Source organism: Canis lupus, chromosome 32, assembly GCF_048164855.1.
Source record: "Canis lupus baileyi chromosome 32, mCanLup2.hap1, whole genome shotgun sequence".
NCBI lineage: Eukaryota > Metazoa > Chordata > Mammalia > Carnivora > Canidae > Canis > Canis lupus.
In genome coordinates, this window is record NC_132869.1 from 32,627,926 (window position 1) to 32,641,749 (window position 13,824).

The following is a 13,824-nucleotide window of genomic DNA, read 5'->3' on the forward strand; positions in this document are numbered from 1 at the left end:
CTAAGGACCTTTTGAGGCTTTTGTGGGTGCCCTAGATGCGTAATCCTGAAGGCCCTTTCTGCCTCTGACAGTATCAGGCGGTAGTGCTAGGAGTTGTGGAATGGCAGTGGGAGGGCTCTGAGAGAGTGGGAACCAACCTTCCAGAGCGGATGGCGTGTCTGGGACAGTAGTGGAGTTCCTAGCTGAGAAGAGTCTGAACTCTGGAGGGTTGTCTTCCCAGGGAACCATGGCCCCTGGAGGGCTTCCTTCCCAAAGTGAATGGCAGAAAAATCCTAGCCTGGGGAGGAGCCCTGCAGGAGCCCCGCCTTAGTCCTTTCTCCTGGTAGCAGTAGAATGAAGGAATTGGGTTAGACTCATTCTTCCCAGCTACAGATGTTTATGGGCACCTACTGTGTACCAAAGACCACCTTGGGCCCCACCAGTGATGAAGCAGCCTCAAGAATGAAGAACTATGCCCAAACAGAATGAGAAGCCACTTGTGGCCTCCAGCCAGATGGGGAGGGGAGGCGCCTAGGAGGGCATGGCCCTAGAGCCAGTCCCTGAAGATGGGTAGTTGGGGGCATTCCAGGCAGAGGAAAGGACATGCATGTAGGAAGACTCAGAGTGTGGAGGGCCTGGTTTGGCTGAAGTGTTAGGTGAACAGAGAAGAATTCTCAGGAGGAAGACAAGAATGACAATTGGGTCCACAGTGGTTAGGCCCCAATGGGAACTAGACCAAGGTTCATCAAGAGGTAACAACTGGGGACCCTAGGTGGCTCAGCAGTTGAGCTGAGCCTTGGGCTCAGGGTGTGATCCCAGAGTCCTGGGATCAAGTCCCGCATAATACTCCCCGCAGGGAGCCTGCTTTTTCCCTCTGCCTGTGTCTCTGCCTCTCTCTCTCTGTGTCTCTCATGAATAAATAAATAAAATCTTAAAAAAAAAAAAAAAAAAAAAAAAGAGGTGACAACTGTTGGGGAACCTGGGTGGCTCAGTCAGTAAAATATCTGCCTTCAGCTCATATCATGATCTCGGGGTCCTGGGATTGAGCCCCACATCAGGCTCCCTGCTCAGCAGGAGTCTGCTTCTTCCTCTCCCTCTGCCTCTGTACTCTCCCTCTCTCTCTCAAATAAATAAATAAATAAATAAATAAAATCTTTTTTTTCAAGATTTTATTTATTTATTCGTGAGAGACACAGAGCGAGAGAGGCAGAGACACAGGCAGAGGGAGAAGCAGGCTCCATGCAGGGAGCCCGACTTGGCACTCGATCCCGGGTCTCCAGGATCACGCTCTAAGCAGAAGGCACACGTTTTAACCACTGAGCCACCCAGGCGTCCCAAAATCTTCAAAAAAGTAAATACCTGGGTGGCTCAGCCGTTTGGCGCCTGCCTTTGGCCCAGGGCACAATCCTGGAGTCCCGGGATCAAGTCCCACGTCGGGCTCCCGGCATGGAGCCTGCTTCTCCCTCTGCCTCTCACTCTCTCTCTCTCCCTCTCTTTCTCTCTGTCTATCATGAATAAATAAATAAATAAATCTTTAAAAAAAATTAAATAAAGAGGTAACAACTGTAGGGCCTTAGGGGGAGAGAGAGAGACAAGCACTGGGCCTCACAGAGCATCGGAGGAGGGAAGTAGAGAGAGTAGGAGGCCTGGGTGGAGGCACCAGGGCAAGGGAGGACAGAGAAGAAAGCCTGGTTTGATAGGACATATTTGTCTCTCCGCTGGAAATGGGAGCCTGGAGCTGGGGACAGATTAAGGGAAAGCCTACCGAGTGTGAATGGTAGGCGGTGGCTGCCTTCTCAGAGAGAAGATGTTGGTAGGTGCTGCAGGAAGCAAGTTTGAGGGTTTCCATTGCTCTCCTTCCACCCCTTAATCCTCCTGGGGGGGCCCACAAGGTACGTTAGCATGTGAAAGGCTCACAGGGGGGACATGAGACCCTGGTTTAGCTGTTTCTACAGGCTGTTCTCTGGGCCTGGGGGCTCATTGAAGCTCCCATGTGGACTTACTGGAAGAACATTTCAGGCAAAGTAAATAAACCTAAGCAGGCATCAAAAAGATTTAACCGTCAGGGCGCCTGGCTGGCTTAGTTGGTGGAGTGTTCAACTCTTGACCTCAGGATCGAGAGTTAGAGCCCAAAGTCGGGTGTAGAGATTGCTGGAAAAGATTGAACTGTCTGACAAAGTTGAGGATACTTTTTAAATGTTGTGAAGTAGGGGGATCCCTGGGTGGCTCAGTGGTTTAGCGCCCGCCTTCGGCCCAGGGCGTGATCCTGGAGTCCCAGGATCGAGTCCCACATCAGGCTCCTCTGCCTGTGTCTCTGCCTCTCTCTCTCTCTCTCTCTCTTTGTGTCTCATGAATAAATAAATAAAATCTTAAAAAAAAAATAAAATAAATGTTGTGAAGTAGCTTCAGTTGGAGAGGTGGATGGAGTCCGTGTTGTGTCGCTCAGAGAAACCTGAGCCATGTCCATCTCTAGTGGAACCCATCTCCCCTCCACATCCTAACCCAAGAGGTTGGGGGGGTGTTATCCCTGTTCCAGATGTTATCCCTGCCCCAAGATCACACAACAGGAGAGTAGGGAAGCCAGGACAGGACCAGAACCCTCTAATTTCTTTCTCTTAAACTCTAGGACATACAACCTGGCAAATAATTTAACTCTTAAAAAGTTGGGATTATGGGCAGCCGGGGTGGCTCAGCGGTTTAATGCCACCTTCAGCCCAGGGCCTGATCCTGGAGACCCGGGATTGAGTCCCACATCGGGCTCCCGGCATGGAGCCTGCTTCTCCCCCTGCCTGTGTCTCTGCCTCTCTCTGTGTGTGTCTCTCATGGATAAATAAATAAAATATTTTATTTTTTTAATCATGAGAGACACAGAGAGAGGCAGAGACATAGGCAGGGAGAGAAGCAGGCTCCATGCAGGGAACCTGATGTGGGACTTGATCCTGGGACTCCAGGATCACGCCCTGGGCTGAAGGCAGGTGCTTAACCGTTGAGCCACCCAGGCATCCCAAATAAAATCTTTAAAAAAAAAAAAAAAGTTGGGATTAGGGGCGCCTGGGTGGCTCAGTCCATTAAGCATCTACCTCTGGCTCAGGTCATGATCCCAGGATCCTGGGATCAAGCCCCACTTTGGGCTCCCTGCTCAGCGGGAACCCTGCTTCTCCCTCTCCCTCTGCCTGCTGTTCCGCCCACTTGTGCACTCTTTCTCTCTCTCTCTCTCTGTGAAATAAATAAATAAAATCTTTAAAAAATAAAATAAAATCTTAAAGTAGTAAATTGAATTAAATCCAAGGTTGGCAGACAAAGCAGTCAGGTCCCCCCTGGTCTCCCACCATACCAGTGCAGATGGCTTATTGGCCACCTATCCTCAGCCCCCAGGTCCTTCAGAGTGGCTGGCTGTCCTCAGACACTGAAGCCAGGAGAAATGGCAGGGTTTCAGGCTTGGTGCCGCTGGTAGAAACAGGCAAACTGAGAAGAGGAAATCATTTAGCAGGACGATTTTAGTTCACTTGCCATCAGACTTGGATCTACCCCTTATCAGGTTTGTGACCTGGGACAATGAATAAACCATCGTGTAAGTAAGCCTCAGTTTCCCACAATGGTAAAATGGGGAGAGTAGGGTACCTACCCCACAACATACATGAAAATGAAATCAGGACCGTCTGTGTGTACGGCAGCAGCTTTTGATTGTTCACGTTGATTATCCTCAGGTGGTTGGGATGGGTCCTGGGGTTTCTTTGGTATTCTGCAGGACTCTAATGAGTTCACAGTTTGAGCCTAAGCTCCCCCAAGCTGTTGGAACTGCAGGATGAGAGGTCAGGAGAGTGGGGTGGAAACTGGCCTGAGTCTGCAACACAGCTCAAAGGTGGTCTCTGGGTCTCTGGAGCCAGGGCAGGGGGCGGGGCATCTTCTGCAGAGGAGCTCAGAGATGCTACCTGAGTTTTTTTCCCTTTTCAATCCCTGCTAGGCGCTCACCGACCAAGCTCCTCTCCCCACACTCTGTTTGAAGTCACCCTTGGAGAGGGAGGAAGCCAGGCTCTGGAGTCAAAACTCTAGAGATCACACCTTGTTGTGTCAAGCTATGTGAACTCGGGCAGGTCAGTCAATGTCTCTCATTGGCTGTTTCCCTATTTGTGCAGTGGGATATATAATAATGCTAATCCCGGGAGAGAGGTTGAGAAGGTAGGTCTACATTGTTGGGTTTTTTTTTTTTTAAGATTTTATTTATGTATTCATGAGAGACACAGAGAGAGAGACAGAGACACAGGCAGAGGGAGAAGCAGGCTCCTCACAGGGAGCCCGATGTGGCACTTGATCCCAGAACTCCGGGATTACACCCTGAGCTGAAGGCAGATGCTCAACCGCTAAGCCACCCAGGTGTCCCAGGTAGGTCTTCATTGTAAAGAGAAGATATGAAAGCGCCTATTAAACTTTAAAGTTTACACAAATGCCGAGCATAAATTTTCTTACAGAGCTGAAATCATTGGCACCCCTTCCATGAAGTCTTCCTAGACTGCCCAGTTGGAAGTGATTTCTTCCTCCACTGATTTCCCACTGCTGCTCACCTGAACACTACATATACAGATGCTGCCCCCATCAAGAGGCACAAATCTGAGTACTGAACAGGCCAGGTCTCCTGAGTTCCATCTAGTATCTTGGTAGTTTCTTCTGGCAGTCCTCTCGTGGCCTGTCCCCAAGCACTTTCCTAACTCTGTCTTGTTCTCCTTCTGCAGGATGTAAGACCAGTCAAGTTCATCCTATGTGGCTCTGCCCCCGAACACATACCTTGGGGCACGGTGGAGTCCTTAACCCAAGTGGGCCAATAGGGTCCTTCCCTGAGAATTTACATTTGGCCCTGCGATTGACAGGGAGTCAATTCGGCATCTGAGTAACTAGACCTTCCACACACAAAACTCAGAAGCTGGTAACTTTCCTTTTCCACCACGTAGATGGGGAAACAGGGAAGGCTGTGATCAGACAAGCAAAGACAAGGGATAGGAAGAGGTCTTCCTGGGACTCTGTGGGGCTTCATCACTTTTTGAGGCTTCCTTCCAATAAATTCCCCTTTTTGGCTTAAACCAGCACTTACTGGTAGGTTCTATTACTTCTTGACCTTTACATAAAAGGAAACTGAGTCTCAGAAAGGCTTACTAGCATGGCTGGGGCCACACAGCAAATTAGCAGCAGAGACACCACATCACAAAATCGTGTTTTAAAATTAATTGAGAAAAATAAAATTAAATTAAATTAATTGAGGTGTAATTGACCTACAATAAACTGCACATAGGTAAAGCATACAATTTGATAAGCTTTGCCATAGGTATACATTTATGAAACCATCATCACATTCAAGATAATGAACATATCCATCCCCCACAAAAGTTTCCACCTGCACCTCCTTAATCCCTCCAGCTCTGCTCTGACTCTGCACTGACTCCCAGCCCAGGCAGCCACTCAACTGCTTTCAGTTACTAGAGACTAGGTCCCATTTATAGAATTTTATATACATGGAGCCATACAGTATGTACTCTTTTTTGTCTGTCTGCTTTTAGCTTATTTTGAGAGGCATCCATATGTTGTATATCTTAATAAGTCCAGTTCTGTTGCTGACCAGTAATCAATTACATGGACATATAATTTGGTATTTATCTGCTGATGGACATTTGGGTTGTTTCCAGGTTTGGGCTGTTACAAACCAGGCTGCCATGAACATTCATGTATAAGTCGTTATATAGACATATGCCTTTATTTCTTTTGGATAAATACCTAGGGGCTGAGTGGCTTAGTCGCATGGTAGGTGCATGCTATGCTTAATTTCTGCTAGACCGTTTTCCAAAGTGGTTTATATACTGTTTTACATTCCCACCTGCAGTGTATGGAAATTCTATTTGCTTCAGATCTTCACCAAACCCGTAGTTTCAGTCATTTTAATTTTAGAAATTCTAATAATTGCCTGTAGTTTTAAGTTTTAGATCTGTCATCTATTTTGAGTTAATTTTGGCATATATATGAAGTCAAATTTCTTTATTTTCATGTGGGTATGAATGTCCAATTGTCCCAGCATCATTTGTCGAAAAGATTATCCTTTTTTTTTTTTCTCAATGAATTGACTTTTTAAAATAGATATAGGGCAGCCCGGGGGGCTCAGCGGATTAGCGCAGCCTTCGGCCCAGGGCGTGGTCCTGGAGTCCCACGTTGGGCTCCCTGCATGGAGCCTGCGTCTCTCTCTGCCTATGTCTCTGCCTCTCTCTCTCTCTGTGTCTCTCATGAATAAATAAATAAATCTTTAAAAAAAATAATAAAATAAAATAGATATAGGGCTTTTTCAATTATTTATTTCTTCTTGAGTTAGCTTTCATGCTCTGTGTCTTTTATTAAAGAACTTGTCCACGGGTACGTGGGTGGCTCAGTGGTTGAGCATCTGCCTTTGGCTTAGGTCCTGATTCCAGGGTCCCGGGATTGAATTCCGCATCGGGATCCGAAGGGGCCTGCTTCTCCCTCTGCTGTGTCTCTGCCTCTCTCTCTCTGTTTCTCTCATAAATAAATAAATAAAATCTTAAAAAAAAAAAAAGAATTTGTCCATTTCATCAAAGTTATCAAATTTACTGGCATAAAGTTTTTATGAATGATGTCAAGCATCTTTTCATGTGCTTATTGGCCATTTGTGTATCTTCCCTGGAGGAATGTCTATTCAGATCCATTGCTCAATTTGTAATTGGTTTGTCCTTTTATTATTGCATTGTAGGAATTCTTTATTTATTCTCTCTATAAGTCCCTTATCAGATACATAATTTGCAAACATTTTCTCCCATTCTGTGGACTTTTTCTCTTCACAAAAGTTTACATTTTGATAAAATCCATTTTATCTCATTTTTCTTTTGCTACTTGTGCTTTTGGCATCATATTTAGGAATCCAAAGCCGAATTTTGGATTTACTCCTATGTTTTTTGCTATGAGTTTTATCATTTTAGCTCTTCATTTAGGTTTTTGATCTGTTTTGAGTTACTTTTTGTACGTGTATGAGATAAGGGTTCCAATTTCTTCTTCTTCTTTCTTCTTCTTCTTCTTCTTCTTCTTCTTCTTCTTCTTCTTCTTCTTCTTCTTCTTCCTTCTTCTTCTCCTTCTCCTTCTCCTTCTCCTTCTTCTTCTTCTTCTTCTTCTTCTTCTTCTTCTTCTTCTTCTTCTTCCTTCTTCTTCTTCTTCTTCTTCTTCTTCTTCTTCTTCTTCTTCTTCTTCTTCTTCTTCTTCTTCTTCTTCTTCTTCTTCTTCTTCTTCTTCTTCTTCTTCTTCTCTTCTCCCTTCTCCTCCTCCTCCTCCTCCTTCTTTTTGCACATGAATATCCAGTTGTCCCAGCACTATTTCCTGCAAAAACTATTCTTTCACAATTAAATGGTCTTTGCACCCTTGTTGAAAATCAATTGACCGTAGACACATGGCTTTGTTTCTGGACTCTCAATTCTATTCCATTAACTGATATGTCTACCATTATGCCAGTACCACACTGTCTTAAATTTTTGTTGGCTGCTTTGTAGTAAGTTTTAAAACAAGGAAGTATAGATTCCCAACTTTGCTCTTTATTTTCAAGACTATTTTGGCTATTCTGCAATTCAAATATGAATTTTAGCACCAGCTTGTCAATTTCTACAAAGATGCAGCTGGAATTCTAATAGGGGTTGTGTTAATTTGTAGATCAAATGGGGAGGATTGCTATCCTAACAATACTAAGTCTCCTGGTTCATGAACATGGGATGTTTTTCCATTTATTTTTATCTTTAATTTCTTTCACAATGTTTTTTGAGTGTAAGTTTTTCACTTCCTTTTTAAAAAAATATTTATTTATTTGAGAGAGAGAGCACATGCACACAGAGGGAGGGGGGAAGCAGACTCCTCACTGAGCAGGGAGTCTGACTCGGAGCTTGATCCCAGAACCCTGAGATTATAACCTGAGCCAAAGGCAGACCCTAACTGACTGAGCCACCCAGATGCCCCTTCATGAGCATATTTTATTAAATCTCTTCTGAAGCATTTTGGTGCTCACTTTGGCAACACATAAACTATTCCTAAATATTTTGTTCTTTCTGATGCTATTACGAATGGAATTGTTTTCTTAATTTTATTTTCAGATTCTTACATGTAGAAATACAATAGATTTTGGGGGCACTGGGTGTATCAGTGGTTGAGTGACTGCCTTTGGCTCAGGTCATGATCCTGGGGTCCTGGAATTAAGTCTTGCATCAGGCTTCCTGAAAGGAGCATGACTTCCCCTCTGCCTATGTCTCTGCCTCTATCTCTCTCTCTCATAAATAAATAAATAAATAAATTAATTAATACATTAATAAATAAATAAATAAATTCTTAAAAAATACAATCGATATTTATATACTAGTCTTTTATCTTACAACCTTGCTGAATTTTGATTATTGGTTCTAATAGTATTTTTGTGTGGCTTCCTTAGGACTTTCTCTACACAAAATCATGTCATCTACAAATATAGCTGTACTTCTTCCTTTTCAACCTTGGTTTTTAAAATTTCTATTTCTTGCCTAATTGCCCTGACTAGAACCTCTAATACAATGTTGAATAAAAGTAGTGTCTTCTTTTGTTTCTGAACTTAGTGGGAAAGCATCAAGTCTTTTTTTTATTTGAGATTTTATTTATTTGAGATGGAGCGTGAGAGAGAGAGAGCACAAGTAGGGGGTAGGGGCAGAGGGAGAGGGAGAAGCAGACTCCTTACTGAGCAGGGAGCCAGATGTGGAGCTTGATCCCAGAACCCTGGGATTATGACCCGAGCCAAAGGCAGACTCTTAACTGACTGAGCCACCCAGGTGCCCCAAGTCTTTTACTATTAAGTATCATGTTAATTGTGAAGTTTTTGTAGATGCCCTTTACCACATGGAGGAAATTCCCTTCTATTTTTTTCTTCCACCTTTTGAGACAATCATATGCTTTTTGTTTTTTATTCTATTGATAAAGTGTATTACAGTAGTAGATCTTTTTTAAAGATTTATTCATTTGAGAGAGAGAGCATGAACAGGGAGAGAGAGAAGCAGACTCATAGCTGAGCAGGGAGTCCGACATGGAGCTGGATGCCAGGACCTTGAGATCATGACCCGAGCCAAAGGCAGATGCTTAACCATCTGAGCCACCCAGGCACCCCCAGTAATAGATTTTTGGAGGTTAAACTAATCTTGCATTCCCAGGATATATCCCACTTGGTCATAGTGTAATTCTTTTTATATGTTGTAATTCTTTTTAGTTTGCTAGTATTTTGTCAAGGATTTTTGTCTCTATATTCGTAAAAGAGATTGGTCTGTGGTTTTCTTGCAATCTCTGTCTGGTTTTGGTATCAGACATAATAAGATGAATTGAGAATTGTTTCCCTTTCTTCTATTTCCTGGAAGAATTTGTGAAGAATTGATATTAATTATTCTTAAATATTTTGTAGAATTCATCAGTGAAACTATCTGAGACTGTGGGTAATTTCTTAAATTAATATTTAAATCTCAGAGTATCCGGATGGCTCAGTCAGTGGAATATGCAGCTCTGGATCTTGGGATTGTAAGTTTGAGCCCCACATTGAGTATAGGGATAACTTAAAAATAAAATCTTTAAAAAAAATACTTCAATCCCTTTACTTATTATAGGTCTATATAGATTACCTATTCTTTTTTAAAATATATATTATTTATTTATTTATTCATGAGAGACACACACAGAGAGAGGCAGAGACACAGGCAGGGGGAGAAGTAGGCTCCATGTAGGAGCCCGACCTGGGATTCGATCCAGGGACCGCAAGATCAAGCCCCAGGCGGAAGGCAGGCACTAAACCACTGAGCCACCCAGGGATCCCCTAGATTACCTATTACTTCTTGAATCAGTTTTAGTAGTTTGTTTCTTCTAGGAACTTGTCCATTTCATCTAAGTTATTAAATTTATTGGCATACAGTTGTTCATAGTATTCCTCATGTTTTTATAAATAATCCTGTCTGTTTCATAAGGTTGGCAGTAATGTTCCTTCTTTCATTTCTGATTCTAGTGATTTGAGCCTTCTTTTTTCTTGGTCATTCTAAGTAAAAGTTTGTCAATTTTGTTGACCTTTTCAAAAAACAGCTTTTGGCTTATTGGATTTTTTTTTCTATTTTTCTATTCTCTATTTCATTAATTTACACTGAAGTTTTACTATTTCCTTACCTCTGCTTGCTTTAGTTTGCTCTTTTTTTTTTTTTTTTTAAGATTTTATTTGTTTATTCATGAGAGGCAGAGAGAGAAGCAAGCTCCGTGCAAGGAACCCAATGTGGGACTCGATCCTGGGACTCCGGGATCATGCCCTGAGCCAAAGGCAGACACTCAACCACTGAGCCACCCATGTGTCCCTCCTTTTAAAGTATCTTAAGATGGAAAGTTATGTTATTGATTTCAGATTTAGTAGCGTATGTATTGACAGCTATATATTTCCATCTAACTGCTTTAGCTGCATCCCATAAGTCTTGGCATAGGATTTTAATTTATTTCAAAGTATTTTCAGGATGCCTGGGTGGCTCAGCAGTTGAGCGCCTGTCTTTGGCTCAAGGTGTGATCCTGGGTCTGGGGATCGAGTCCCACATCAGGCTCCCTGCATGGAGCCTGCTTCTCTCTCTGCCTATGTCTCTGCCTCTCTCTGTGTATCTCTCATGAATAAATGAATAAAATCTTTTTCAAAAAAAGTATTTTTTACTTCCCTTGATATTTCTTTTTTGGACCATGGCTTATTTCAAACTCATTGCTTAATTTCCATGTCTGAATTTTCCAAATTCCTTTTGTCATTAATTTCTAATTTCATCCCATGTGGTCTCACTTTCATTTTTGATTTTTTTTTTTTTTTTTGGCTAGGTAAACATCTTAAGTTGATGTTGTATTTTTTCTTTCTGTATTTTTTTATTTATTCATTTATTTAAGTAAACTCTACACCCAACATGGGGCTTAAACTCAAGACCCTGGGATCAAGAGTCACATGCTCTTCTGACTGATCCAGCCAGGCACCTCTCTTCTTATATTTTAAAGATATGCCTCCACTGTCTTTTTGCCTGCATGCTTTCTGACAATAAATAAATAAATAAATAAATAAATAAATAAATAATAAATCTGTTAGCCTTATTTCTCTTTGTATGTAATATGTCTTTTTACTCTGGCTGCATTTATTTATTTATATTTTTATTTTTAAGTTAGTTCCTTGCCCAGCATGGAGCCCAACATGGGGCTTTAACTTGTGACCCTGAGATCGAGACCTGAGCTGAGATCAAGAGTCAGATGCTTAATTGCCTGAGTCACGCATGTGACCCACTCTGGCCTCCTAAGTATTTCTCTTTATCACATTTAAAAAACAATTTATGATACACCTTGGTATAGGTTTTTTGGAGGAGAAGGAGCTGAGTCCAATGTCCTTTATTGGTGGTACACCACAGGGAGGCCTCCCTAAGCCCCTCCCACTCTTTAGGGATTCTGGGATTGAAACTGTAGAGTCTGCGTATGTTGAGAGATTGAGTTGGGATAAACACTCTCAAGGAGCTAAAGGCCTCTCTCTTCTTGTGCTTTTGCTGGGGGTGTTGGCCTAGGAAACTCTTACTTCTTGGAGGCCATGTGGACCATAAGGTCTACCACCCTATTACTGTAGTCAAATTCATTGTCATACTAGGAAATGACCTTGACAAAGTGGTCATTGAGGGCAACACAAGCCCCAGCATCAAAGTGGAAGAGCGAGTATCCCTATTAAAAATGCAGGACAGGGGATCCCTGGGTGGCGCAGTGGTTTAGTGCCTGCCTTTGGCCCAGGGTGTGATCCTGGAGACCCGGGATCGAATCCCATGTCGGGCTCCCGGTGCATGGAGCCTGCTTCTCCCTCTGCCTATGTCTCTGCCTCTCTCTCTCTCTCTGTGTGACTATCATAAATAAATTTAAAAAAAAAAAATGCAGGACAAACCTGGCCCTCAGTGCAGCCCTGGATGCCCTTGAGGGGGCCCTCTGATGTCTGTTTCACCACCTTCTTGATATCATCAAATATGACAGCTTTCTCCAGGCAGCAGGTCAGATCCTGCTGACACATTGAGAATAGAAACATGGAAGACCGCTCTTTGAGGAAGACACAGTCACAGAGAGAGGGGAGCCCAGGACGCCCTGCTCCTGCTCCTGACTCCCCGCTGTTCACCAGGAACAAGTCGGTCAGGAAGCTGCACCACAACCATGGCACTTAAAGACACTGGGAAGACCCCCGTGGAACCAGAGGTGGTGATTCACCGAATTAGAATTACTCTAACCACCCACAACGTAAAATCTTTGGAAAAAGTGTGTGCTGACTTGATCAGAGGTTCGAAGGAAAAGAATCTCAAAGTGAAAGGACCAGTGAGGATGCCTGCCAAGACTCTGAGAATCACTATGAAAAAGACTCCTTGTGGTGAAGGTTCTAAGACTTGGGATCGTTTTCAGATGAGGATCCACAAGCGACTCATTGATCTGCACAATCCTTCCGAGATTGTTAAGCAGATTACCTCCATCAGAATTGAGCCTGGAGTTGAGGTTGAAGTCACCATTGCAGATGGCTTAAATCAACCTTTTTAATAAATTGATTATCTGTTGTTAAAAAAAAAAAAAGAAGAAGAAGAAACATGGAAGACCATGTTGGTGAGCTTCCATATAGCTCAGAAATTACTTTGCCCTCAGCCTTGGCAGTGCCAGTGGAAGCAGGGATGATGTTCTGGGCAGCCCATGGCCGTCATGCCACAGCTTACCAGAGAGGTCATCCTGTCTTCTGGGTGGCAGTGATGGCATGGACTGTGGTCATAAGTCCCTCCATGATGCTAAGGTGGTCACGGATGACATTAGCTGGGGGGGTGGGGAGGGGCAAGCAGTTGGTGGTGCAGGAAGCATTTGAGGGTCCTGAGGGAGTTGTCATACTTCCTATGGTTCATGTCCATCACATACATGGAGGCATCAACAGAAGGGGCAGAGGTGGTGACCTTTTTGACTCTACCTTAAAATGAGCCCTAGCCTTCTCCAAGGTAAAGACACAAGTAGACTCTATAACATATCCAGCACCAGGATCACCCCACTTGACATTGGTGGGGTCTTACCCCTCAAAGATGGAAATGGGCTTTCCATTGTTGACAAGCTGCCCATTCTTAGCCTTGACCATGCCATTGAACTTGCCACATGTGAACTCTTACTAGAATATGTAGACCATGTGGTTTTGAGATCAATGAAGGTGTCATTGATGGCAACAGTATCCCCCTTGGGACACCTGGCTGACTTAGCTGGTACAGTATGCAACTCTTGATCTTGGGGTTGTAAATTTGAGTTCCACATGAGTATAGAGATTACTTAAAAATAAAATCTTAAAAAAAAAATATAAAGGCCTGGTAACCAGATATCCAATATGGCCAAATCCATTTACTCCAACTTTTACCATTGTGTCTTAGGGACCCAGCTGGCATTACACAAGAAGATGTAGCTGTCTGTTGAGTTGGGAGGAGCAGAGAGCCTGGTATAGTTTCTTTATGTGGATTGTGCTTGGTGTTCATCAAGTGTCTTAGATCTATGGATTTATCAAAAAATTTTAAAAGATTTTATTTATTCATGAGAGACACAGAGAGAGGCAGAGACACAGGCAGAGGGAGAAGCAGGCTCCCTGCGGGGAGCCCAATGTGGGACTCGATCCCGGGACCTCAGGATCACACCCTGAGCCAAAGGCAGACGCTCAACCACTGAGCCACCCAGGCATCCTGGATTTATCAAATCTTCATCAAAGTTTTCATCAAACTTAGAAGTTTCTCAGTTATTTTTTTTTTCTTTTCCTTCAAGTATTTCTTTTTTCTTGTC

General features: G+C 43.3%; 1 protein-coding gene across 1 annotated transcript; it reads left to right on the plus strand.

Moving 5' to 3' along the window:
- Nucleotides 1-11,963: 11,963 nt before the first annotated feature.
- Nucleotides 11,964-12,600, plus strand: LOC140623104 (small ribosomal subunit protein uS10-like). The gene has a single exon (XM_072809125.1). It carries the CDS (start codon nt 12,193-12,195, stop codon nt 12,565-12,567), a length of 375 nt encoding a protein of 124 aa, XP_072665226.1. The 5' UTR covers nt 11,964-12,192; the 3' UTR covers nt 12,568-12,600.
- Nucleotides 12,601-13,824: the final 1,224 nt, after the last annotated feature.

Excerpts from the sequence above, each read along its gene's own strand:
- LOC140623104 (XM_072809125.1), top strand. The coding sequence starts at position 12,193 with ATGGCACTTAAAGACACTGGGAAGACCCCCGTGGAACCAGAGGTGGTG.